At 41.9% G+C, this 26,372-nt stretch overlaps 4 protein-coding genes across 6 annotated transcripts; 3 read left to right on the top strand and 1 right to left on the bottom strand.

Moving 5' to 3' along the window:
* The first annotated feature begins 92 nt into the window (after nt 1–92).
* On the top strand, nt 93–5,191 carry pgm3 (phosphoglucomutase 3). 2 transcript variants are annotated; one of them, XM_076084656.1, is made up of 13 exons: nt 93–251; nt 825–1,033; nt 1,318–1,502; nt 1,661–1,728; nt 1,839–1,972; nt 2,091–2,286; nt 2,691–2,848; nt 2,936–3,019; nt 3,093–3,191; nt 3,334–3,453; nt 3,564–3,686; nt 4,305–4,478; nt 4,551–5,191. In XM_076084656.1, the coding sequence occupies exons 2-13, from the start codon at nt 827–829 to the stop codon at nt 4,638–4,640; spliced, it is 1,638 nt and encodes a 545-aa protein (XP_075940771.1). In that variant the 5' UTR covers nt 93–251; nt 825–826; the 3' UTR covers nt 4,641–5,191. The 2 variants fall into 2 exon arrangements, with proteins under 2 accessions (XP_075940771.1, XP_075940772.1); XM_076084657.1 differs by lacking the exon at nt 93–251 and adding an exon at nt 281–374.
* A 46-nt stretch (nt 5,192–5,237) lies between these two features.
* ngs (notochord granular surface) lies at nt 5,238–12,102 on the bottom strand. 2 transcript variants are annotated; one of them, XM_076084659.1, is made up of 11 exons: nt 9,166–12,102; nt 8,394–8,559; nt 7,969–8,118; nt 7,727–7,846; nt 7,519–7,614; nt 7,073–7,207; nt 6,838–6,948; nt 6,636–6,749; nt 6,414–6,538; nt 6,001–6,267; nt 5,238–5,626 (listed from the first exon to the last, which is right to left on the bottom strand). In XM_076084659.1, the coding sequence occupies exons 1-11, from the start codon at nt 9,357–9,359 to the stop codon at nt 5,623–5,625; spliced, it is 1,482 nt and encodes a 493-aa protein (XP_075940774.1). In that variant the 5' UTR covers nt 9,360–12,102; the 3' UTR covers nt 5,238–5,622. The 2 variants fall into 2 exon arrangements, with proteins under 2 accessions (XP_075940774.1, XP_075940773.1); XM_076084658.1 differs by having other exon boundaries at nt 5,238–5,631.
* On the top strand, nt 9,793–15,275 carry ccnc (cyclin C). Its single transcript, XM_076084661.1, has 12 exons — nt 9,793–9,955; nt 10,305–10,411; nt 10,542–10,626; nt 10,842–10,911; nt 11,016–11,067; nt 11,184–11,239; nt 12,042–12,077; nt 12,171–12,262; nt 12,375–12,442; nt 12,547–12,626; nt 12,835–12,953; nt 13,460–15,275. The coding sequence occupies exons 1-12, from the start codon at nt 9,924–9,926 to the stop codon at nt 13,512–13,514; spliced, it is 852 nt and encodes a 283-aa protein (XP_075940776.1). The 5' UTR covers nt 9,793–9,923; the 3' UTR covers nt 13,515–15,275.
* Nucleotides 15,276–15,418: 143 nt separating this feature from the next.
* On the top strand, nt 15,419–24,739 carry faxca (failed axon connections homolog, metaxin like GST domain containing a). The gene is made up of 6 exons (XM_076084660.1): nt 15,419–16,924; nt 18,484–18,619; nt 18,845–19,041; nt 19,173–19,390; nt 20,243–20,359; nt 21,044–24,739. The coding sequence occupies exons 1-6, from the start codon at nt 16,665–16,667 to the stop codon at nt 21,334–21,336; spliced, it is 1,221 nt and encodes a 406-aa protein (XP_075940775.1). The 5' UTR covers nt 15,419–16,664; the 3' UTR covers nt 21,337–24,739.
* Nucleotides 24,740–26,372: the final 1,633 nt, after the last annotated feature.

The raw sequence follows: 26,372 nt of genomic DNA on the forward strand, positions 1-26,372 counted from the left end.
CGCACAGCGTGCAAAATGACAGATGATGAAGGAAAAACATTTTCTGTAAGATATAATCAGACCATATAATTGCCTAAATATGCTATGGCAGCCTATAGATCTGGGTCTAACCGGAAAAGGCACGGCGTACGTACGTACGTACGTGCGTGACGTGCATCACGTGACTTACACTGTAGCCACGTCGTCAGCCGGAAAAACAGGAAGTGTTTCATTGCCGACGCTAAACTGCTGAACACCCACAAAACTAAACAGTAAGTGAATTAAAAACAACGTATTGCTCTTTCATTTGTAACTTCCGGTGGTCTCTCACGTTCAGCGCTGGAAGCCCCAGTGTTTGCTGTCTGTTAATGTATTTCAAGTTCGTTAATGTAAATGTAAGTAAGTCTCAGTCAATTGTTATGATTCAGTTCATTGAGTTGCTCTATTTAGGAAGCGACAGACTGACACCCTAATTTACTGCAAACTTTGCCCTCCTCTTGCCCTTTGACATGTTGTATAACAACGCATAACAACGTATAACAACGCCTTATTTTAGGCGTTGATTTCAGCCTGCGTTTTAAAGACATGTTCGTTATGTGTCAATGAATCTAAAAAGGCTCAAAAGATGTTTTTAGTCTATTATCTATATGAAAAAAGTTCAAATGAATCCAGCCCAACCAGCTATAACATAACAAGTACTTCTACTTTTGATACGTTCGATGATAATACCTCTGCACTGTAAATTAAGCAAGCATTTGCTTGTTTTATTTTTGCATTGTTGTAGTGGAGCTTATTACTTCTTCCACCACTGTCTGGTCTGTTTATGTCTTTATTATGTGTTTCAGAGATGGCCCAGTTTCAGGAAGTGTCAAAGCAGTCTGGTCTGCACCCTAAGCCTGCAGGGTTGGTTTTGCAGTATGGTACTGCTGGTTTTAGGACCAATGCGAAATTACTGGACCACATTATGTTCAGAATGGGACTATTGGCCACCTTACGCTCCAAAAAGACCAAAGCCACCATTGGTGTCATGGTCACCGCATCACACAACCCTGAGGTGAGAAAGACATGCAGAAATATTAATGTGTCTTTGGGTCTTGCTATAGGTCTATGATTTAGTTTGTATTGTGTGTGGATATTTCAGATTATTGGTTTTATATTCCAATCATTACATTGTTTATTTAACCTTTCTTTTCATATTCTTAATTGAAAATTGTCAGGTTCAACCTCTCTCTATATCTTGGCTAATTTCATGTGATCTTACCAGAATAAACAATCCTATAAACACATCACAACCCTAAACGTCCTCCTGTCTCTTTCTTGATATCTGTACTTGTGTAGGAGGACAACGGGGTGAAGCTGGTTGACCCCATGGGGGAGATGGTGACACCGACATGGGAGGGCTACGCCACCCAGCTGGCCAACGCCGAGCAGGAAGACTTGCTCGCTGCTCTGAAGGACATTATAGAGAAGGAGGCTATAAACATGAGCCAGGAGGCGAACGTGTTTGTGGGCAAAGACACCAGGTATCTGATCTTCTTCGTTTGGATTTCTTAGATACACCTAGGCCAACCGAGTAACAATGCAGAAAGCTAAACTAACTCACATTTTTATGACTTTTTATGCCTCTTAGTGTTGACAGACAGCTAACCATTTAAAACACACACGTGTCATCTAACTATAGAAGCAGCAGTGTGAGCCTTTCAGAGGCAGTATTGGATGGGGTATCTGCACTCTGTGGTCAAAGCAAAGGTGGGGTTAATTAAACTTGTTTATCCTCATATTAAACTCGTTTGTTTCCTGACTTAGTTGTATTATTTGCTCTTTATCTGCCCTCTGACTCTCTCATCTGATTCCATCAGACTATGGTTTGGTGACCACCCCGCAGCTCCACTACATGGTTTGCTGTCAGAACACTCAGGGTAAATATGGAGAAGCCACAGTGGAGGGATACTATAAGAAACTCTGCCAAGCTTTCATTCAGCTCACAAAGAATGTAAGAAAACATTATTCAAGCCCTGTACATTTGAGTGTGTGTGGTTTTTGCAATACATCCATCCATCCATGCAGGAATCAGCCATTTCTCCGTACCTCCATCTTTTTCTCTCTGGTAGGCGTCCAATTGTACAGACGACCAGAAGCACCTCTCTGTGGACGGCGCTAATGGCATTGGGGCCCTAAAGGTGCGTGAGATGGAGAGTCACCTGAAGAGGGAGCTGCACCTATCGCTGTTCAACGACGGCAGTACCGGAAAGCTTAACCACCAGTGCGGGGCTGACTTCGTCAAAGTGCAGCAAAAACCTCCAACAGGTGCGACTGTGCTTTCTAGACTTGTCAGAAGAAGCAATATAGATTCATATTATTTGTCAAAAAAAGAAAATATTTTTCATTTACTTACTAAATATAGTATCATAAAGACAAACAGTAGATGTTCATATAATATCATAGATGCAATATTTGACCACTAGATGGAGACTGTTTATCACAAATTGCTAAAATAATTACTATAAATTCTGGTCTTACACTCGCAGTTACACTCTTAATATGACATCTTTGCCAAGTTCTGTGTCCCTGTAGATGCAGCTTTTGTTGGAGAAGGGCCAAATAAACCTATTTAACCAAGAGAAAACTTGAACATCAGAAAGATGGGTGCTGTTTTTAATTATCTCTCTCTCTCTCTCTCTCCCTCTCTCCTCTTCTCTCTCTTTGTAAAGGCATGAAGATGAACTCGGGGGAGCGCTGCTGTTCCTTTGACGGCGACGCTGATCGAATAGTTTACTACTACACTGACTCTGAGGGACAGTTTCACCTGCTGGATGGAGATAAAGTGGCTACTCTCATCAGCACTTTTCTTAAAGAGCTGCTCACACAGGTATACTCACAAATGCAAACCCGTCAAGGATAAATAAGCACAAATGTACACAAACCTATAATAAATAGTTTGTTTCTGTTCATACAGGCTGGTCTAGACTTGGAGATAGCAGTGGTGCAAACTGCTTATGCTAATGGAAGCTCAACAAACTATTTGGAAGACTCTATGAAGGTGAGAAAACACAAGTGGAAATCTTTTATTTCTTTTTTATATGAGTAAGTTCACACATTTTCGTGTGACTTAGGTGATCGTGAGGTGTACTAAAACTGGAGTGAAGCACCTTCATCATGCAGCCAAGGAGTTTGATATCGGTGTGTACTTCGAGGCCAACGGTCATGGAACTGTGAGTAGATCAGCCACGCTTAAACAGATCACGTGAATCCCTAAGCTAGCACAGTATTACAACACATTCATCAATAAATGTGTCTTATGAATCTGAACATGGTGTAATGTGTTGTGGCATGATGTGTTTGTGTTGCTGTCAGGTGTTGTTCAGTAAGGCAGCTGAAGAGAAGATCCAGCAGATAGCTGAGGACTCCAACACCAACGACGAGAGGAAGAGAGCAGCTCTCCTGCTGCAGAACACTGTCAACGTCATCAACCAGGTGGACACGCACATAAAACACATTTCACTCGACCGTTAAAGCAAACGCAGCAGTATTATTAAAGTCACTCCCAGTTCTGATGTGCTACTCTGTGTTTTTATCTTCTACAGACTGTAGGTGATGCCATTTCTGACATGCTGCTGATCGAAGCCATACTAGCCATCAAGGGTATGACTATCCAGCAGTGGGACTCCATCTACAAAGACCTGCCAAACAGGCAACTCAAAGTCAAGGTACTCATGCGTTGATGTACAACATTTCTGATAGCAAATCCTGTGGGGAAATTGTTTGTCTTTGCCCCCTTCGAAGTGCAGATGCTGCTACAAAACAGGCCTTAAAAAGTCTAGTTTTAAATTTTTTGGATGAATTATATGTGAAAATATTCTACCTAGATTAAAAAGTATGCCTCAGTTCTCTCTCTCCATCCTTGTACTTGAGTGCTGCTTCAGCTGCAGTTTTAAAATTACAGCTTTGTTGTGATTTCTTGACTTGACAAGTTCGTGAGCATGAAATTAGGCCTCTTTTCTGGTTTTGACCAGCAGCAGGTTTTACCCAAACATGACATCCATTATGAGTCCTCCAATTTCACCATCACAGCCTTTATTATTATCAATAAAAAAGTACTTCAATTTGATATACCTGTGACTGCAGTAGCCTTTGACTTGGTAGGGTGTCGGTGTCTTGCTCAAGAACACTTTCAAAGACTCCAGGAGAGCAGAGTTGTTACTTTAAGCACTTTTACAGTTTTGTACGTACTCTGTTCTCCTATCTGTACCACTTCTTCATGGATGTACTGTGCATAAAAAGTCATAAACAGCTGTATCTGGGCTTTATTTTATTTTTTTCTGCAGGTGTCGGACCGCAGGGTGATAGACACCACAGACGCAGAGAGACGGGCAGTGAGCCCAACAGGACTTCAGGAGGCCGTCGACAGTTTAGTGAAGAAGTACAGTCAGGCTCGCTCCTTCGTGAGACCCTCCGGCACCGAGGACGTGGTGAGAGTTTACGCCGAGGCAGAAACACAGGTGAGACTTTCTTTTTGGTCCTCTTGCTTCTTTTGTCCTGTGATACAAACCGGTATTGTGTCTGTGTTTTAGGAGAGCGCTGATGCCCTTGCTCACGAAGTCAGCCTTGCGGTTTATCGTCTCGCCGGGGGAGTGGGCGGGGAACCCAAACCATTGCACTAGAAACACTTACGCACCGTCACACAACACTGACTAATCAATCTGTGCTTCTTCAATGCAAGCCAACGTAAGTTGTAATTTGTCAAAATTGTTTCTGTTTGGTGAGTTGCCAAATAGTTTTATACAGTTAATTGCACTTGGTACTTTACTCTAGTTCACTCTATTTCTTTGTATTTATCTGTCATTGGGGCACACAGGGGGAGACAATGAAGTGGTTTTATGTTACTTTAAGTAGTGCTTCTCATGTAATGTCATTGTGTTTCAAACAGGCTGCTACGTGCCTGTAAATATGGGTTTCTATGTAATATAAATATGCTACTTTACCTTATATATGCCATAGTTAAAACATAAATTGTCATTACCAACAAATTTAGAAAGTCTTAACTTTTGGTTAATATGTAACTTCGTACTAAATGGAATCTTTTTGACTGGTTACTGTATCTAATTTATTTGAAATAACAAGTTTACACGAGGGAGTTGTACCGATTGGTCTTGTCCGTTGGAAGGCATTTGTTACTTTGGTTTAAATAAATATTGGAAACAAAGAAAAGAGATAGTGTTTGTGTAAGTGTCTCTTTTGATTTAAATGAAAACCACAACTGTGATTGCTTGCTGTTTATTGTTACTTTGAAAGACACATTTCTGACACACAGGAGGATTAAATGGGCAGAAAAGCAGTGTGAGAATTAGGAGCACTGGACATGATGTGTAGCGTTCTTAATGTAAAGTATCCACGGAGGGTGAAATCAATCCTTTAAAATGGCACATGCTGCATCAGTACGAGTTGTGTTTTCTCTCCATTTCAAAATTGAATGCTGAATAACAAAATAACATAGAACGTTGTTGCACAGCGTATAGCTAGCAAGGGTCTCGAGGTGAGATCTGGGGTAGATGAGCAATCTATTCTTCATCTGTGTCGTCCGCTGCTCCAGAAATGGTGATGGTGCGCTCCAGCGTGTCACGCTCATAAGTGTCCTCATCTGTCTTAACTGTTCTGGGAAAAAATGGATGGAGAAATAAGAAGTTTTACCGTATCGGTAAGAGATTCTGATTGAGAACAAAATACAAATGTTTGTTATTATTATTAGTATTATTTTAGATGTACAATCCCAGATTTATTTTAATATTTTTTCGTGCAAAGGGTTATACATAAAATAGGGACAAAATAGGAATAGACAGAAACAGAAATATAGGCCAAACAAGGCAAAACAAAGCATAACAAACTTGTGTGTATATTTGAAACTGTTAGAGAAGAGAGGGAAGCCTGAGCAAATACTAGTAGTAATGATATTAATGAATAATATTGATTAATAATAATGATAATGTCAGACAATAGACATTCCGTTCCAAAGTCACCCTCTACCTGATCAGGACAGTCCTCCTCTCAGACCTCTCAGTCGCCTGCTCCTCTAAGTGACCGTCTGATGAGGCCACCTCCACCCGGGCAGCAGCCGGAGCTTTCTCAGCCCCGCTACTGGTCGTGTCGCCGGAGGCCCCGTCTAGCTTTGAAGTGGCTGCAGGGGCCGAGGCAGCGTGCATGCAGACACCTGAGGTGAGATGCAGTCCTCCAGTGAGGGACAGGTTTCGGACCATGGTGTCCAGACGGCTGTCTTCCACCTCAATCAGCTTCCTGACAAATTAACAGAGGGGAACGAAGTTGGAACGAATGCCGCATTGCGAATGGAAAACTACCCTGCGTGTCTTGTGTTTTCTACCAAATGTAAAACAGTCAGGTTAACATACTGTGGAAATGGCATGAGGGTACGTTTTGTTCACCTGTAGGTGGTGATCTCAATTTCCAGAGCCATCTTTACATTTAGCAGTTCCTGGTATTCCCGCAGCAGCAGAGCGATCTTCTCTTTGGTCACCTTCAGATCCAGTTTAATCGCCTCTATACGCTCCTGTTGCAAGAGAAAGAATACAACAGAATCGCTTTATTTTAAGGCGTTTGGGGCCAGAGGATGACTAGAGAAGGTCTTCATATTCACATCATGTCACCTGTAAGTCCTCCTCCTCCTTCTTCTTGTACTTTCCCACTGCATCACGAATCTGAGCCTCCAGATACTCATTCTTTGTCTTCAGTGCCTCCAATTCACGTTCCTTGTTGAGAAGCTATACACACACATAAACACACACACACCTGTTTTATGCTAAGAAGTAGTTGTAGTCACCATAAACAAGCACAGAGCATCATACTCACATCCTTCTTATAGCCTGCGATTTCCTCTCTAATACTTCGAGTGCTTCGAACGTGTTTGGTGGAGGCGCTGCTCAGGTTCTGAAACTTCGTCCCGTACCAAGTGTCCATTTCCTGGAGAACAACAAACATTAACAGTGTTTCAATGCAACGACCTACCATTATTTCACAGTTCCTTAATGTGGACTGTTGAACATTAGAGTTGTTGAAGTGAACATGGTTCATTTTTGCACCCTACCTGCAGGTTTTTTGCAGCAATGCTGTCATACTGAGACTGAATCAGTTTGAGAGCAGAGGAGAGGTCCGGGAGGCCAAAGGTTAGGTCCACCTTGGTGGTTGCTGAATAGATCATTTGCACCAGCTCCTCAATTTCCTTTCAGCAGACCACAAACAACCAGAGTTAGAGGATCAGCGATAGAAAGGTTCACCCCACCACTCTGCACCACTCGTCAGTCACAGCTTTCCCCTTTAGCTTCCCATGAGTCCTTCACACCATGCTGATAATTGCCACGTTTGCGGCGTTACTCACTCTATCCATCAACGAGGTCTCTTCTAAGTTTAACTTGTCGTTGCAATAATTACCAGCCCATTAAACCATTAATGATAATATGAAAGGCATGCCAGCCACCAGCCACTGACTCATACACATAGTGTGCAGTGGATGGACAGACAAGCATACATTACCTCCTTGTGAACTCTCTGAAGGAAGGCCAGCTCAATCTCCAGGTTTTCCAGCTGTTTCTCCAGCGCAAACCGTAATGAAGTTGATTTATCCACTTCCTGGGACATTGAAACACATCTGGTTTGAATGGTTTTGTGAAAGGAAGCCAGTTCTGTTCACAAACCTTGTAAATGAATTTAAAGCTTTTCATTTTCACTATAAGATTCTTACCGGACGGAGATTCTCAATATCATGCTCCGCCTTTTTCCGGGCATTCACAGCCTCATCGTATTTGGCCTTCAGCATCTCAAACTGGCCCAACATTGCCTCCTTGGCTGCCAAAGACATATCCTACAAATAATGCAGATAATGGGGTGAAAATGAGCTCCAATGTTACCAAACCTGGCTTGTACAATAATCACATCAAACCATGATCTAAATATGTTGCAGTCAGGAGATGTGACCTCCCTCACCCTCTGGATTCTTATTCTCTCTGCGCCCCTGTTGAGCTCCTTCAGCTGGGACTCATACAGCTGCCTGAGGCCTGATGGTCTCACATGGCGGCTCTTCAGGGCCTCAATCTCAGCTTCCAGCAGCTTGTTTTTTGACTCCAGGTTTCGCACCTACAAGAAGAAATGCCAGAGACATAGACATACCGGATGATTACAAGTTTAATTAATGTACAAAAACAAAGTCAGTACAGTATTTTTGTGCATGTGTTGCATTTTTTATAGTGCCTTATGGGAGAATAATTGAAGAAAGAGTTCAGGGTGGAAAACACCATCAAGAAGTCAGATTGCAAAGTTCACATGTCAAGAAATTAATATGATGGATTTCCGTGGCATTTAAGGAGTGAAACAAGAGCACATGTGTGTCTGTTTGCAGTTGGTTCTCTCACCTTTTCAATATACACTGCCAGGCGGTCGTTGAGTGCTACCATCTCCTGCCTCTCAGTGGTGCGGGTCGTCATAAAGGCCCGGTTCTCTGCTGCAGCCGCATCCAGGTCCAGTTTTGGCCCTAGCCCCATGGACATGCCAAAGCACAGCGCTCCCATACTCACACTGCTGCAGACGGGACCGGAAATGAGTTTCAACTTGAATAATAAATTTGATTAATTTGATTTTATGGATGTTTTAATTTTTTTTTTTTTTTTTTTTTTTTGACACAATTAATTACGACTGAGTGTAAGTCAACATAATCAGTGATGGAAAGTAACTAAGTATTAAGTACGAGGTATACTTGTACTTTACTTTATACTTCTACTCCACTGCATTTCACAGGGAAGTATTGTACTTTTTACTCCACTACCTTTATTTGATACATTTAGTTACCAGTTTACTTTGCAGATTAAGAGCATAGCAATACAAAGTATAATCAAAAATACATTATGATGTGTTTTTTTTGTGTGTTTTTGATAAAGATAAGACTTAATTGAAACCTTGGTTGAATTCAAAAGCTCCCTGGCATAATAAATAAGCCAGACCTTTACCAGCTGTTACAATAAAGTAGCATAAACAATAATATATTGATACTCATAATTCAAAATTATAATATGCACTATTCTGAAATGGACTGTAAATTACTTTACTTTTGGCACTTTAATTTTGATGCCAATACTTTTGTATTTCTACTTAATTAAAAGATCTGATATTACCCTGGAGGTGACTCACCTGTTCATGCGAGCCTTGTTTGAGATGGCTCTGCGGCCCATCGTCCCACTCCGGGTGAAACTGGCCGACCGGTGGCGGGTCCCCCTTCGGGTGGGAGAGCGACTGGACACCCGGAACTGGTAGGCAGGAGGGGCAGCCAGGGTCCCCTCGAAATGCCGGCGGTATGAAGACATCCTCTCTGGACTGCGGCTCATGTTGACGCTCCTGTCAGTTCTGTATTAACTTTAACTGGGGGACTGGAAACTGGTCACTCGCACCTTTTGGTCTGTGGTGGGGTCTTTATATAGACTAACGTTACCAGCCCTTCCCTAAACACTAGACAGGAATGTTGAACCTTCCCAACCCAAGAATGAATGTCCCTACAAACATTTATCAAGGTTGCGTCAATTAATTTATTACAGACGACAGAAATGATCTTAATTTTATTATCTGGTGACTAACATGCATAGGAATGTGCGTGCCCACATTTACTGGACATATTAAAATAAACTAACTTTTTTAAATAAAAATGATGCGGATTCAATGAGAAATATATATATATATATATACTTGTAGTAAAAAAGTATTTTGACGTTTTAAAGGCGGAACTAAAATTCCGGAACCATTCCATGGAGTTCTCCGTGCTTCTTCGGGACGTTTGTGATGTCACCCCAGTGTCTGCTAGGCACAACAACATTGCCTCTGCTGTTCGCTTCTTTGTAGGAAAGAAGTTGTATCAGTAAAAAAAAAGTGTCCTTCTCTACCTCAACAGCTACGACATGGCGGGAAACTTCTGGCAAAGTTCTCATTAGTAAGTTTTTATTTAAAACGTGACTTGTTACGTCTTTATTTAGCAAACCAACGTCTGTGTTGTGAGGCCTAGCGTTAGCTGTGTGCGGGTTTATCGTAAATGTCTCCTGAACTGTTGCTACGATATATAGAGACCAATTTTAATGAAGACTGAAGAACAAACTTATTAAAGACAAAGGTTGTTGTTATTTATATTCACTTTTATAATCTATGCTTTGTGACAGCAACACAGAAGGCTAACGATTGATTTATGCTGCTGTGCTACCCGCTAGCTTGGTTGATGACAGATTAAATAACCAACATAATAATGAGAATTTTGAAAATACATTTGTTTGTTTAATTTGTTAAAGTCTGCAGTGGGTTCTGGACAAGCAGGACCTGATGAAGGAGCGCCAGAAGGATCTGAAGTTCCTCTCAGAAGAGGAGTACTGGAAGCTGCAGATATTCTTTGCTAATGGTATCTGTTAAATTTGAGTTTTTACAAGAAATTACACAACATCATATAAATATGTGACTTCCTGTCCAACTTAAATGTAGTCATCTTATTTTACTTTACGTTATTTAATGTGTAATTGTGTCTCTTTCAGTGATCCAGGCTTTGGGGGAACACCTGAAGCTGCGGCAGCAGGTCATTGCCACTGCAACCGTTTACTTCAAACGCTTCTACGCCAGGTATCGCATCATATGACATAAGAATACATATTATCTAGGACTGTGGTTGTAGTCATTTGGTTGTACAACTCAAATGTCGCTCTGCCGTTACAGCTGCACAACGTTTGGCAAACTTCACCGACATTCTTCCCAGCATAGGTGAAGAAGTCTGTCTGCTTGGCCATCTTATCCACATTGCTAATGCTGTTGTTTTCTTTATCTCCTTTTGTTTGCAGGTATTCCCTGAAAAGTATAGATCCAGTGCTCATGGCGCCTACCTGTGTTTTCTTGGCTTCTAAAGTTGAGGTAAGGAAAATTCTGTGGACAAGAATGTTTGGTAAAGTAGTAGCTTCTGTTGTATATGTGCTCTGTTTATCCGTTCTGTGCTCAACACTGTTACGCTCACTCAGGAATTTGGAGTTGTGTCCAATACCCGGCTAATCTCTGCAGCAACGTCTGTGTGTAAGTCGCCATTTTTTTCCTCAAATATTTCCTAAACTTGAAAACAGTACAAATCGCTCAAAATTGTGTTTCTTCTGCAGTGGAGACGTTATAATTATGTTTATTTTCTCAAACAGTGAAAACCAGGTTTTCCTATGCCTTTCCAAAGGAGTTCCCTTACAGAATGAATCATGTAAGTAAAATGTTTGAGTAACAATCTATTTTATGCATTTAGATGCTGTTATCCAGAGCGAACAAAAAAAATATCATTTAGAAGTAACATTTGTTAAACAGTAATTGGAGCAACGTAATGAGGAAAAGTAATGTCTTAACCCTGTGAACAATCTCTCTCTGTGTGTGTGTGTGTGTGCGTGTGCGTGTGAGTGAGGGATGCGCATGACATATGCTAGTTTGAATGTGTTCCTGCTTCCTCTGCAAAGTTATTTATGCCCTGCTTCGCTACATTACAGCGTACCAGGAGCCCTTTGCACTGTAACACAGTGTTGCCATGTCGGAGTCCATCAATACGGGAGACTCCACAACTAATGTTCGCAAACCTATGATACAAGTCCTATTGCTGTGGGAGTTGGCTTCGACCACAGCTACCCGTGTGCGTGCATCGGTTCTGCATCTCCACCGAGTCGCCAGGACCTCCCTGGGGCTGCTCTGACATGCTGCCTGTCTGAAAGCTGTGTAAACTATTATTTATAGTGAGGCACCGCGGTGCGATAAAAGAAGGGAGTGGTTCACAGAGCAGAGAATGAGTTAGCGGGGGTGCTGCAACTCCTGCGCATCATTTTTCATGTCCAACCTGCAGACGTAGTAAAAGTGATTGTGGCCCGGGGACAAACGGGGAAATATAACAATAAAGCCTAGCATTGTTGAGGGTAAATAATAAAGTTTGTGTTCAAGTGTAAAAAGTACACATGTAAAAAATAATTTAAAGCAAAATATAGATTTATATTTAAAACTATTTAAATGTGTGTGTTTTACAGATATTAGAATGTGAGTTCTACCTTCTGGAGTTGATGGTGAGTGGAGAGAGCTTTGTGTCATTGCTGCTGTACTGTAAGCTGTATTCTTGATTAAATGCTTGGATTACTTATTGTTATCTTTTTTTTCAGGACTGCTGCCTGATAGTGTACCACCCCTACAGACCACTGCTTCAGTATGTGCAGGATATGGGACAGGAAGACATGCTGCTGCCCCTGGCCTGGTACGATACTGTCTGTGTGGAGTTATCCGTCTCTTTTGACGTCTTTGAGTCCTAGATTTAGCTGTTGTTGGTAGATTTACTCAGTGTGTGTGCTGTTATCTATCTGAACCAGGCGAATAGTGAACGACACATACAGGACGGATCTGTGTCTGCTCTACCCTCCCTTCATGATTGCCTTGGGTAAGATTAGTCCCCATGCATTTCTCATTGCAGCTGTTTAATGTAGTTACTGACTTAGAATAAGAATATTAGCTGCGACATGATCAGCTCCTTTCCTCTCACAGCCTGTCTGCACGTTGCCTGTGTGGTACAGCAGAAGGATGCCAGGCAGTGGTTTGCAGAGCTCTCTGTTGACATGGACAAAGTAAGAATATCACATTCTCAAAAAAATCCCGTTTTACATGTTTTAGAATATGAATTAATTAAGGTCGAGACACATGTATCAACTTTTCTCACAGTGTCACATACTTCTGATAAATACTGGGAGAGAACCCATTTCACTTTGGGACTATTTCGTATTGAGCAGCTGTGGATCCACATACGTTTACTTCGGTTTTTGTTTTTCTCTCAAGATCCTGGAGATCATCCGTGTCATTCTGAAGCTCTATGACCAGTGGAAGAATTTTGATGACAGAAAGGAGATCGCTGCCGTGCTAAACAAGATGCCGAAGCCCAAACCTCCTCCGAACAGGTGAACATGACTCTGCTCTGTGTGTAAACCTGTAGTTAAGTTAAGGCCCACTTTTCCCCACATTCATCACCGCCTGCCGTTATGAATCTTAATTCAATGTGTTCAGGGTCGTATTTCCTCGACACACGCACTGTGGAGATTTTACTGGCGCAGGGTTGTCTTGTCTCTCACATCACTATCCAATTTTCGTCACTGAATCCAAAGAAGCGTTGGCTGGCTAGCAGCGGCAGAACACGTTCGTCTTTACCTGATGATGCATCGTGATTGAACTGGTCATTGACTTAATGCATTTTAAATTGATGCTTTATTTTTTTTTTTGTGAATTCTTGAGCACATTTAAAAATAGCTGGCTTTATAAATTAGGAAGTAATTAGGAAGTAAACCTCCACTGAGCACAAAGCTGCTTTTACTTGGTGTCATAATACAACTACATTTTGCTAAGCCGCTCACCTTCCAGTCCTACTATATCTCCGCTGTGTGTAATTATTTCTTCCGTCTGTCTACAGTGAGAGTGACCAAAGCTCCAATGGGAACCAAAGCAACTCCTACAGCCAGTCCTAGCGTGGCGTCTCTTTCTGTGGGAATCCATAATGCTGATGTAGAGAAGGGGGAATCTTTTAAATGTCACACAGCACGACCGCTGTGACAAAAAATTTAAAAAAAACACGTTTCAGCCAACCCGAGATGCCCCTTCTTCATCTTTGACCAACAAACTGAGAGCCACGTCTTCACTCTTCCCTTCTATGAAAATATTGGATTGAGCGAGTAGCCACTGAAATATCTCGAGGAGGCTCTGAGCTCTGCTCCGGACTTGAAAACTTAAAACTGAGGAACATTTAAAGGTAAAAGGGGGTGGGGGGGGGGGGGCTGTGAATGTGGCAAAAACATGATAGACCAGATGTGATGGTTCAGAAGAAACCTGCTTTAATATCGTTGTGATGATCCTGACAATCTTGAACATCCCCGAGGAGCGACTCCTTTCACGTGGCGCTCCGTGGGATTCGAGAAAACTTGATCACAAGTACTGTGTGTGTGTGTGTGTGTGTGTGTGTGTGTGTGTACACAATGTGAGTGGCCAGTCTGGGTGGGTTTTCATTCCTCAGGGATTTTAGTAGTCTTCTCTGTAAAATGATTGGATCCTGTGCAGATCTGATTGGATACCACCCTGTTGCAGCTGTGATGTGATTGGACACCCTGCCCTGTCAGGTGTCTGCTGGTTGATCTTGAACCATGGCAGGAAGAATCCCACGTGAGGTGCCTCGTTATTGTAGAAATGAATTCTTTGAATACAATGATTTACTGTTTTGAATCATGACAACTGCGCCTCGTCCATCCCCTCCCTCCCTCCCTTTTGTAAATAGCCTTATAACTCTTATTCCTTTCATCTTTTGGCTTAATTAAGGAAACGTAAATGGAAATCATGAGCCGGTTTAGCTTTGTGCTCGTGCGTCAAATATAAGGGCCCTTTGTTTCCTTCACCATCATGATTCTGTTGCAAAGCTTATTCTTAATTTTCATCTATTACGCTTTAGTTGTAGATTGAGTTGCCTAAAGCTATGTTTAGTACATTTTTTCTGTTTTTAATTTGTCAAGAAATGATTTTTTTTTTTTTTTTTGGGCCAAAACGCAAATTACAATCGTTCTAGATTTGTTGCAAACTTTTGGTTGTACATTCTTATTTTAAATCTACCATCTGCCATCTATTGAATTGCTTTCTTGTGGCAATATATTTGTGCATATACCTGTATGTGTCTCTATATCGTTGTGATGTAATGCAGTGGGAGCTGTGTGTGGCTGTACTCAAAACAAGGTGCTTGAAAAGCCGTACAGAATGAAAGCTGCTGGTTACAGAGAACATCGTGAAAGCACATTGTCCCGTTCAGGCCAGCTGGAAAATGCATTTTAGGGTTGAATGTTGTTGCATTGCTCGGATGCATCTTCAATAGTTTTTCCCCTTGATGGTTTCCTGAATGTCTTATTGTCACTATTGGAAAAACAACTGAAACGGTACAGAAACATGGTGTTAAATGACACTAGCCCTTCACTTTCACACACTGAGACAAGGAGACGAGACAGAGAAGCCACTGAGGCCACTATGATGCAGCCTTGTTCTGCTTTGCCGTCTGACATTTTCCTTCAGCGGCCTCCATCTGTTACACGACATTACTGGGCTTGAAAATGTAAAGGGCTTCACCACGCCTAAATAATCCTACTAGTTCTGGTAAAAACACATTTTCCCAAATTGTTTTATTACTTGAAAGTCTGTTTATTCATTTTGGAGGATCATTTATGGTAATAAAAATGTATGATGTGCATAACAAAGAGGTTCACTGCTGTTATTCAAGCTGGTCTTTGGGGGAATCTTCCAGCATGTTACAAAAGTCTCATTCAGCCCCATTACCTAACCTCAATGTCACTTCAACACTGGCTGTGGTAGGACCCCTAGTGGCAACAACAAAGAATACCTAACATATTCAATATCAGTTATGACATTTCAGAAAAGTACATGTTTAATAACAGAGAGGTTGGAGTTGAAGTATAGGCAAAGTCCACACAATACATTATCCAGTTTCCCCTGTTTGTGGTTAAGAATATGTGAGTTAATTGACTTCATGGCATCAGAGGATGTATTTACCTGTAGTTGCCTGCAGGAGATGATGGTACCATGGGGTACATTCAGTACCCGTGACGTCACACTAGGTGCATGAAGCCAGCAGAGAAAAACATTACGGAAAGCTGCAGCATTTCAAAATAAAATCATTGGATTTTTGTTTTTTGTTTTACTTACAAAGTAAAGTGGCAACACTGAATGGGGCATGATGCTGTATGATTAATGCAGTATGGGTTGGTATAAATCAAGCAAAACAATATTTGCAGCAATACTGCCTTAGCAAAGGGATAAAGGATAACTTTTACTTTTTCAGACAACGTTGTAGGGGCATGATTGTGTTCTTTGTATGTTCGGGTTCATTGTTTTTCAAATATATTTTAGTTTATATTATTCTACTCTGGTCGTAGCAAAGCCTAAAACACCTAATTTCTTTCTTATTTAGTAGTTCTATTCCTTACATTTAACTCATACAAATCTGTCCTTGCTTGTTTTGTTACATAGTTATTGTGGTCATATTAGTAGCAGTGGCTCTATAGGCCTAACATATGTATTACTTTGTATTAGTATCGTGCTCACTTCTCAGTATCAATCAAAAAGGTTTGATGTTTGTCAAATTATCACAACTCATCAAAAGTAAACCAAGGACTGTTGTGTCTCCTGTGGTGTCTGGGTCAGTTTTACTGGTTAGTAATGCTCCACTGTGCCCATTTCTAACACAAACTACATTATGGACATTTAGGGTGCAATAAAAGAAGCTGTATTTACTTGTTGATGTACATTTTTGCTGGCATTTTGAGTTAGGCCTACTCGTGTCCCGACACATCCACGAATCAACTTTTATTTTTGAAAGGCAACCGGAAGCGTTGTTTATCTGTCTAACTTGATAGCGTTAGGTGAGAAGCTGCATCCAGCGAGCTCCAAGCGGGCTGCGGAGGATGTCGACCCCGCTACGGGGACAAGCTCCGGGCGGGACGCTCGTGTCCAGTCGGCCGCTCCTCGCACAGTCGCCCCGTACCCGCAACTCTCTGCACCCATGAAGCCCCCGCTGATGAAGCCCCGAGCTGCCAGAGTGAGGCGGAAAGTGGCCCGAGACAGAGAGCATGTACTGGCGCGTCGGGTTTGCCTGGACGCGGTCGTGTGTGGTCGATCTTAGCCAGAACCAGAGCTTCTCCTCCGGCCTGCTGGGCTCCGATGAGCAGCTCTCGTTTTATGGGTACATCATCGCCTACCCACTGCAGGACTACGGAGGGATAATGTCAGCCCTGGGATCGGACTCGTGGTGGCGGAAGACGCTGTATTTGACTGGAGGTGCTCTGCTCGCCGCCGCTGCTTATTTGCTGCACGAATTGCTGGCCATCAGGTAAGCAACAACACGGAGGCCGTCAGAGGTGTCCCTGTGTAGAAGCTGCAGAGCTCATCACCTTCCACGCTCGGGCCTCTTGGGCCACGATCAATCCGAAAACCCACTGCTCATCTCATTCATGTTTTCACTCTAAATCTCTGCAGGTCTTTATTTATTTTTCTCTGGGGTTTTGATGTTACTTAATCTCATCAGGCTGGGCGGGGAGAGAGCGGAGTCAGTGGAGAACAAGGAATCGTGAGTGGGTGGATTGTTATGTAACGGAACACCCCCCCCCCCCCCCGACTCCCTCCTCACAAACGCACATTAGGGCATTTCAATCTTTATTGGCGTATTTTATGTGGATTAATGACAGAGGTGAAGCAAGGGTCATGACTTTCGGGCTTGGTCATTCAAAGCAAAATGATAATAGCTAATTTATAATATTTGTCAGAGAGGTTCGTCTTGTGGCCTTTTTTTCAAGCAGCTCTATTGTCACATGAATTATAGACTTTGACAGCGGGTCACTTTCACTTGTCTGCATCTCAAGGACGAGGTGACATGAAGCTTTTAGGTTGATCTTGTGCTTGCTTTATTGAGACTCCCCCCCCCCCCCCCCCTGCTCATCACACACGTTCCGGTGTTTGGTTTCAGGCAAAGCACTGCAGTTATGTGAAAAAAACAACCTTCAATGTTAACAGTTTAACGCCAAAACCCCAAACATACTGATATTTACAAACGGAAATGGTAAAATGTAGGATATGAATGTATTTGTGTTTATTGTTATTGATTATTGACTGTCAGGTCTTTTGTTTTTAACATGTCTCGGGTTACGGCAGCCAGATCCTACAGCAATAGGCCTACAACAGTCAGTATCAAAATAAAAGCCTTGTTCGAATATTTAAATAAACTCTAAGTGAAGTGATTTTAGCTCAACTGACAGCGTGTGGCATTCTACATTATAATGGTATACTAAAGCTGTCTGTGATGCGAGGTTGATTTTTATACAGAAATACAGGCTGTTCATGGTGCAGTTAAATATTCGATGGGATGGACTTCATCCCGACTGGCGGGTCAGCTTTCGGGACATGCAGCTCTGGCTCTATAGGCTTTTATTGTATGTTAGCCTCATTAGGTTATTGCACCAAAACCAGCTTATTGAAGAGTGGTCGGGCATTTCAGCACCACCCTGAAATAGACAGCTCCTTTACTCGGAGGCTTGTTTTTACGTTTCAGCACTTCACGCAGCGGACAGCTCCCTTTAATTCTGCATTGTGCCCACGTGAATTTGTTGCCATTTGCAGGGCCTGCCCCTGTCCGTGAAATAGCCCCCAATAGTACCCATGAATGCACCGTAATCTTTCACCGGGGTGTGATTCATTATTTTGACATTGCAGTTTTCCTTGGCTCGTATAAATGACAATTACTTAGGGCAGGTTAAAGGACCTTGGTTGCAGATGATTTGATTTATTCAATATGATAGCCCAATCCATCTCCTGCTACACACACACATACACACACACACACACACACGTTTGTTGTTTTCTTGCGTGAACTGCAGCTCTGTCTCCTCCACACAGAAAAGAGGAAGAGCTGGACTCCAAAGATGCCATCATACTCCACCAGTTCTCCAGGCCCAAAACTGGTGTCCCCTCCTTGTCCCCTTTCTGCCTTAAGATGGAGACCTACCTCCGTATGGTTGACCTGCCCTACCAGGTACAGCTGTGGTTATGAGTCTGCACTACTGTTTTTCTTTTATTCTCCTAAAGTCTATGTTCACAATTGAGTGTGAGGACTTTTTAATCCCATTTTATTTCTTCCAGTTAGTTTTTAAGTAAAATTAGATGTTTTGTTTTGATCTGATTCAAATTAAATTCACTTAATACCGATCACCAACTACTGTCTCAATCTGTATATTCTTCCCTGAATGTTTTCTCGCAGAACTACTTTGATGGGAAGCTCTCACCACAGGGAAAGATGCCGTGGATTGAATACAACCAGGAGCAGGTGTGTGGTACGGATTTCATCATCGACTTCCTGGAGGAGAGGCTGGGCGTGAGCCTCAACATGAGCCTGACTCCACAGGAGAAGGCCGTGTCTCGCGCCATCACCAAAATGGTGGAGGAGCATTTCTACTGGTGAGGAACCCCCATAAAGTTGTTGTTGTCTTAGAACAGTGCAGTTTCACTGTAAGGAGCAGGAGTGGGACATCTTTTCAAAGAGGATTCTTTTTCACTCATTATTTGAAATGTAACTAACTTGGTTGCAGGACGATAGCTTACTGTCAGTGGGTGGACAACCTGGAGGAGACCCAGAAGATGCTGTCTGTGAGCGGGCCGCTGAGTGACCTGCTCAAGTGGATCCTGAGTCATCTGACCGGTGGAATCGTCAAGAGGGAGATGTATGGACACGGGATCGGACGGTTCTCTGAAGATGAGGTGTACGCCCTGATGGAGAAGGACATGCGCACCCTGGCCACTCTACTCGGTGAGAAATCTGGAAAAACATTTTTTTTAAATTTATATCTAATTTGGAAGATTAGAATCTATTATAATATATTTGTGGGGTTTATTGTGATTTGCAGAAAATAATGTAAATTAACCAAAACATCCCAGCCTTTTGAACTATGTGAAAGTCTTCAGTACAGCACAATTATTATATATATTTATTTAGCATTTATGATATACAGACGATAGCTTTGTAATTGTGAGTTGTGTGTTCACATGGTTTACTCTGTAAGCAGACAAACGGCTTTATTGGACAAGTCGAGCATCTTTTCAGTGTGTGCCATGAGAACTATAACCAGGACGTGATGTTTGTACAAATAGCAGCACAATACCGACCTCCTGTGGGGACAAGTTAGCATTGCAGCACATAACCTCTGGAAGTAGAGCTGTGGTGGCAAGTTTTGAAACATTACAAATGGTGCTTGCTAAGGTTAAAGTTTCATAACCCTAAAGGCCTCAATTGCTCTCTGATTCCGTTTACTTTGAGGCCAGAAGTGATTAGCATAAAACTAAAACACTCAAGTAAAATACAAGCTTATACTTCAAAATTGTACGTACAGTAAGTACTGTACTTGAGTAAATGCACTTTCCACCACTGACGGACAGAGCCAGGCCAGCTGTTTCCCCGTTTCCAGTATTTATGCTAAGCTAAGCTAACCAGCTTCTGGTTTTATATTTACCGTATAGTTTTATCAAACCTCTTGTCTATTCGGCAAAAAAATGAATAAGCGCATTTTCCCAAAAGGTCGAACTAGTCCTTTAAGAGGAAAAGAAAGTCTCTACATATTAATTGTATTTGTGTGTCGTCTTTTTTTCTGTGTGCTGTTAAAAGGTGATAAGAAGTATCTTATGGGCTCGAAGCTTTCAACAGTGGACGCCGCAGTGTTCAGTCACCTGGCTCCTGCTATGTGGACGCTACCAGGAACGCGGCCGGAGCAGCTAATCAAAGGTGAGTTCACCAAAATAGCAATCCACAAAATATGTGGATAAATGTGTATATGGTACATTTTTTTATCTTTTACATCTGTATGAAGTAAGAAACTCCCTGAATCCATTTTTAATGTATACACTGTAGGGTCGACGTCATTAAAACATGAATTAAAATTGTAACTGTTGCACTCAACATATTCAAATATATTCTATCGTACCTTAAAAAAGACGTCGCAGCAGAAAAACACCGCAAGTTTGAAGCTGAACAACGAAAAATCCTTCCTTGATTAAAGCCAAGCAGTGTCTACTCGTGACCCCAATAAACTCTATTGTTGAGTCGCACAACAATCTTGTTCTTTCTCTCTTGTTAATCATAATGTGACTCTCAGTTTGGAAAACACTGGACGAACATATTACGTTAGTCAGGCCTGCAACTAATGATTATTTATTGATTCATCTGCAAATTGCTGTCTTGATTAAAGAATTACCCATCACAAATATGATGCCCCTCATATTGTTTTGTGCAATCAGAACTCAAAAATGTAAAGATAATCCATTTATCATCACATAAGACAAAGAAAAGAAGCAAATCTCCGCAATGCAGAGGGTGATCAGAGTCATTGTCAACAAACACATCATTTTAGCTCTACTGTTTGTAGTGTTTTGTTCAGAGCGCTTCACTCAGATGTCTGTCTTCCTCCAGGTGAGCTCATCAACCTGGCCATGTACTGCGAGCGCATCCGCCGGCGGTTCTGGCCCGAGTGGTTCGTGGACCTGGAGGACTTCTGCTACAGCGACACCACAGAGGGCAGCGACTCTAAACTGGCAGATTTGGGCCTCTACTCCTGCACGGACACCTTCCAGGACGTTACGCACACTTCACACACTCACACACCAAAGGACCCTCTGTCGCCCGACAGCGACCCCACCGGTCACTCGCTGTATGACTCTGACATGGACACGGAGTGCTCTGAAATGGACCAGCTCAAGTGTTGACAAAACATACAGGTGTTGTAGGCTACTCACCACATGTACGCACACCACAGGAAGGAGCTGCATCCCACCTCTACACATGCCCCCTACCTCTGTGAGCAGAAAATAACTGGGTAGTATTGTTGGTGTCTCCTGTGGCAGTGGAGAAGTTGAGGTCCAACTTGCACACTGTAGTGGAGGAAAGATGGGGTCAAAAGGAACCAAAAAGTGACAGATGGAGAGGAAAAAGAACGAGAAAGCGGAACAGTTGCAGTGGAGGGAAAGCGAAAAGAGAGGCAGAGCAAGATTCAAAACCAGGAGTAAATGACGCCGCTGCTGAGAAACTCCTCCACGTGGTCGACATCATCTGCAGTCACAACTTCTCCCTGTTTTCACGTTGCCGGAACAATGGCAACTAAAGGTGTGGCTGACCCCCTTTGTCCACCCGTAGCAGCTCGCACCACCCAGCCTTGTGTGTGTTTTGACTAACCGAACCCTTAACGCCTTGTATTGATACGACATCGACACGTAGGGTACTGTACAGGGATTCATGCGAATGAAGTGTAAATATATAAATGGGTTCGATTTAATAGATAGAATATTTGCTTATATACGAGTATAAATAGTATAGATAGCCTGCAAATAGAGAATTATCCCCTCTGTAAATACTGTAGGTGTTTCTCCTTTGTGTTTGACACAATGACTCTAATCGTCTTGTCGTAGTCTTAATGAATACCCCCTCTGCTGGTCTAGGATCAGTATGAGGAGCCCTATGACCTCCTGTACTGTATGTATCTGTCCACACAACTGGGATATTACAGTAATGCCTGCTGCCCAAATTCAAATAGTGCAGTGAAACTCTCTTTTGTCTTATTAAGACAATTATTTTGCCAATTTTTTTATTTTCCTACGTTAGAAGCATAATGTGATGACATACATTGTCATTGAGGACAGCAGCTTTAGGTCAAACAGACATTTTACAAGCATTCAAGCATTAAGAGCGACGTCTTAACAATCATGTAGAAATAGATGTATCGTCTGAATGAAAGTGCATGGCTGGTACGTGCCAATTCAAATCTCCATTTACACTTCGCATAGATACTGTTATCTACATGTCTTAGCTGGCTCATTCATGAAGTTTCATGATGCAGTTTGTTCGTCGGTGCCTCTGACCAAATCAGCCAAACAAAGATGTAGCCGATTAATCCTGAACCTTTCAGCCGTTTGGTTTTTATGAAGATTCGAAAAATGATGGAATTGCTCCAAAAATGTCATGTGACTCAATAACAGAGCAGACGCAGGTTAATGTTGTGCTACGCTGCGTTGTGTTTGGGGTGTGTCATGGTTCGGTGCAGGTTTTCTGTGTGTTTGTCTCTCAGCAAATGCACATTTACCAACATATTGTATGTTGAGGCTATAATATGGATGCAAGCAAGGGGTGTACGCACTACGTATGCGCACGGATGAGCCACCCTTCTGTCTGTGAATGATGACACACTGATGAGGTTTCACAGCCGAACCTACACACACACACACACACACACACACACACACACACACACACACACACACACACACACACACACACACACACACACACACACAAACTGTCATGGTTAGGTGGCAGGACTTTGCAAGTGAATCCATTGGAATGAATTGAAATCACTGCAACATGTTGCCACTTTAAAATGCTAGGTCTTAATGCAGATTTACAGAATTTGAAGAAGCATAATCTGTTTCAAGACAGTGCAGCACAGAAATGTCAGAAAGATGTTAGTGTCTCCTTTACATCATTCGTCCACTAGAGAGCACTGATAAGTTTACTTCAACTGCAAAATGTCACACGCTCAATAGACATCTTCCAATTATTTTATGACCGAATTAAGGAAGTATTATCAAAAATGTTTAAAAAAATAATATTGGCCAAAATATTGCTAGCAGATATTTTGTTTTAACTCTTAACTCCAGCATCAGTCAGGCTCTCCGCGTGAAGTTGCTACACAAAATGCAATTCATAATGAAATAAATTGTAGCATTATAATGTAGCAGTATATTGTGAAACAAGTAAGACGTCACTATGACTCCGGTGTCATCGCCGGTTGTTGAGGTGAGACGACGATGTTGATGACAGTGGCATGATGCGGAAGAATATAACGATGTTTTGATGACGGCAATGGTCACCATTTACCTCTCCCACTTCATTTCAAGGCATTCTGGATTCTGTGTTTAACAAAATAATATCAAATACATTAGGCATACATTCAAAGCCTCTAGTAGGGAGATGGTAAAGCCTTTGTGTGTGTGTGTGTGTGTGTGTGTGTGTGTGTGTGTGTGTGTGTGTGTGCTGCAGATGAATTTAAGTACAATAATAGAGTCTGAAAAAATGTCATTCTGTGTCTTAAAACTCCTCGTCTGCATGTTCTTGCCTTCTCTCATCCTTAGTCAGATTATGGAAACTGACTCCTTAAGCTGTTTACTTTATATCAGTGCCAGCATATGACTTATGTTCTTATATGTCATATGAATTCATTTAAATTTATATATTTATTAGTTTCATATTGTTTATGTTTATTAGTTTTGATGGTGGATGTGCTTGAATTTGAAAATCAATAATATTGTTATTTATTTTGCACTTCTGTTTGCACATGTTTTTCTTCTATGGCCGAGAGTCAATCAAGTGTGTTGATCTGTGTATTAGTGCGATACTGTAGGTTCTCTGACTTCCACTGAACAAACTGCATTTTTTCATTGCCGTAATTGCATGTATGTCCATGTGTTGAGATGTCACGTGGTAAATGTTATATCCATATCGTAATATCGATGTCATTGTGTTAAGATATTACAGTCCCTCCTCTGCTGCCAGTGCTACTTTTAAAAGTGGAAAGTTTTACTCTGCAGAGCTTCATGTCCTGTTGAAACCATAATATATATATTTTGAGGTAAAATACCAAACTGACTGCGAGAGCTCAGATCAGCATGGTGAGGTCAGCCATCCTGCTGATGATCGGTGTCACTCCTGTAAGCTCACCCATTACAGGAGAAACTGTCCTTCCAGATCAGCGGCTGTTGGCAACTTCATTGTCTCAGTGTTCTTCAGCAGTCAGAGGTCAGGGGTCAGGGGTCGGGGGTTCAGCCCGGCCGTGTGTGTGTGTGTGTGTGTGTGTGTGTGTGTGTCGCTCTCCATGGAGATTTCTGCTTGTAGACTGTAGAAGCCATATTGTCTGTGCTGAAACACTTGTGCGATCTCATCAAACTGTAAATTAGAGAGCCATGGGGGAAAAAGTCAAATGAATATAACATGATCTAAAAGAAATCACTCTGTACTCATTAAAAAAAGATGCTTGTGAATGTATCATACCTAGAGATAAAAAGCTGTATGACAATGGATGACTCATAATATTTCATTAAATATAGCTGTGGTATTTTCCTCTTGTTTTGCTTCAGTTATTGTGTTTATTGATGAAATGTGCATGAAGAGTCATATCTCCTACACAATTTGGAAAGTATGGAATTAGATTTTAGTCATTTCCAGGTTTCCTGGGTCAGGAGGGAAAAACGTGCGTTTATATTTGCCCCTATTCTGTTTTCTAAAGTTTGAGATTCAGATTTTTTTTTAAATGAATCAATCATACAAACAGCAGAGTGGTTTTCATGGCGTTTGGAGCAGCAAGCCAGTGCAGCCAAAATGTTTACCAGTGAGTGAGAGCGAGCTTGATGTTGTCGAAAGCGAGGACAGGAGTAGGCTGCGACTGAACACACACTTAGAGCTGCCTTTATGACTGTAAGTCACAGCCATACCATCATTTTTTCCGATGTTTCGACATGCTATTCTATGACTTTGACATGTTGAAAAAAGTCAGAAAAAGTAATGGTATATAGTATGTCTGAAACTGTAATATTATAGTATACTGGAAAAAATCATAGTACAGTACGATAAAAAAGTCTTCAAAAATCCATAGTACAGCATGTCGAAAAATCAAAAAGAAAGTCATAGTATAGCATGTCGAAAATGTATAAAAAGAGTCATAGTATAGTATGTCTGAAAAAAGTCAAAAACGTAATAGTATAGTATTTACAGAGAAGTCTGGAAATTTGACTCTGGAATAGTTTGTAATTTTGAAATGGAAAATGAGTAGGAACCCTGAAAAAAGCCGTCTATATCAACTCTTAGAGGTGGGTATGCTCTGGCATATATCTAGCTCATAATCCCTGTCCCTCTGTACCCGTATTACAATATAAAGCCCACCCAACAATGCTGAAGAATTAGCTTTCTGCCCTTTTCTTTGTGCTTGTGCTGGAGCTCTGGAGGAACGGAGAGGGGAAAAAAGAGGGCAGAGAAAGAGAAAGTCGTGGGAGCACCACTGTAGAGACCGAACGTGGTTTGGGTGAGGAAAGGGCATGAAGAGAGAAAGAGACAAACAGTTGAATGATATTTCATGATTTTGGCTCACATGTGGCCATTGTGCAGAGTCCCAGGGAGATGTCCTCCCACACCAGACAGAGGAGACAATTCAGAACTGACAATGACACCAGAGTATAACGCCTCTCTGGTGAGTCAGAGATGGCGTACAGTGTCAGGGGTAGCATCTGTGTGTGTGTGTGTGTGTGTGTGTGTGTGTGTGTGTGTGTGGCTGGCTGGCTGTCTAACACATGGTCGTGTGCATGATATGTGAGGTGGGACATTGTGTGCTGGAAGAGTGAATGTGTCTTTGTGTTTGTGTGTGCGTGTGTGTGTGTGTGTGTGTGTGTGTAAAAAATGAATAATGCAAAGGATGCCTGTACGAGCATGAGGGCCGGGAGGAGGGCAGATGGTCGCTTGCTGATAGGACAGAATCCAGGCAACAGGGTCCTCCAGAGAGTTGAGTTTAGACCTGGTGTAACACACACACGCACATGGACATACATACACACATACACTCACACAACCCACAAATATTCAGGTTTCTAAAATATATAGAATTTAAAATATTTTTCTAAAACGTATATATATATATGTGTATTTTTTTCCCTCTTTTTTGCCTTTAAATTACACATTTTGTCCCATATTTCATAATAAAAGC

The sequence above is a fragment of the Anarhichas minor genome, unplaced genomic scaffold (assembly GCF_050575085.1).
Source record: "Anarhichas minor isolate MPS153535 unplaced genomic scaffold, ASM5057508v1 ptg000136l, whole genome shotgun sequence".
Taxonomy (NCBI): domain Eukaryota; kingdom Metazoa; phylum Chordata; class Actinopteri; order Perciformes; family Anarhichadidae; genus Anarhichas; species Anarhichas minor.

Coding starts and splice junctions, on each gene's coding strand:
- pgm3 (XM_076084656.1), top strand. CDS start 827: ATGGCCCAGTTTCAGGAAGTGTCAAAGCAGTCTGGTCTGCACCCTAAG. Junction 1,973..2,090: donor TCATTCAGCTCACAAAGAAT/GTAAGAAAACAT, acceptor TCTCTCTGGTAG/GCGTCCAATTGTACAGACGA. Junction 3,020..3,092: donor ATTTGGAAGACTCTATGAAG/GTGAGAAAACAC, acceptor CGTGTGACTTAG/GTGATCGTGAGGTGTACTAA.
- ccnc (XM_076084661.1), top strand. CDS start 9,924: ATGGCGGGAAACTTCTGGCAAAGTTCTCATTA. Junction 11,240..12,041: donor TCCCTTACAGAATGAATCAT/GTAAGTAAAATG, acceptor TGTGTTTTACAG/ATATTAGAATGTGAGTTCTA. Junction 12,627..12,834: donor TCTCTGTTGACATGGACAAA/GTAAGAATATCA, acceptor TTTTCTCTCAAG/ATCCTGGAGATCATCCGTGT.
- faxca (XM_076084660.1), top strand. CDS start 16,665: ATGTACTGGCGCGTCGGGTTTGCCTGGACGCGGTCGTGTGTGGTCGAT. Junction 16,925..18,483: donor CACGAATTGCTGGCCATCAG/GTAAGCAACAAC, acceptor TCCTCCACACAG/AAAAGAGGAAGAGCTGGACT. Junction 18,620..18,844: donor TGGTTGACCTGCCCTACCAG/GTACAGCTGTGG, acceptor GTTTTCTCGCAG/AACTACTTTGATGGGAAGCT.
- ngs (XM_076084658.1), bottom strand. CDS start 9,359: ATGAGCCGCAGTCCAGAGAGGATGTCTTCATACCGCCGGCATTTCGAG. Junction 8,560..9,165: donor AACAAGGCTCGCATGAACAG/GTGAGTCACCTC, acceptor TCCCGTCTGCAG/CAGTGTGAGTATGGGAGCGC. Junction 8,119..8,393: donor TGGCAGTGTATATTGAAAAG/GTGAGAGAACCA, acceptor TTCTTCTTGTAG/GTGCGAAACCTGGAGTCAAA.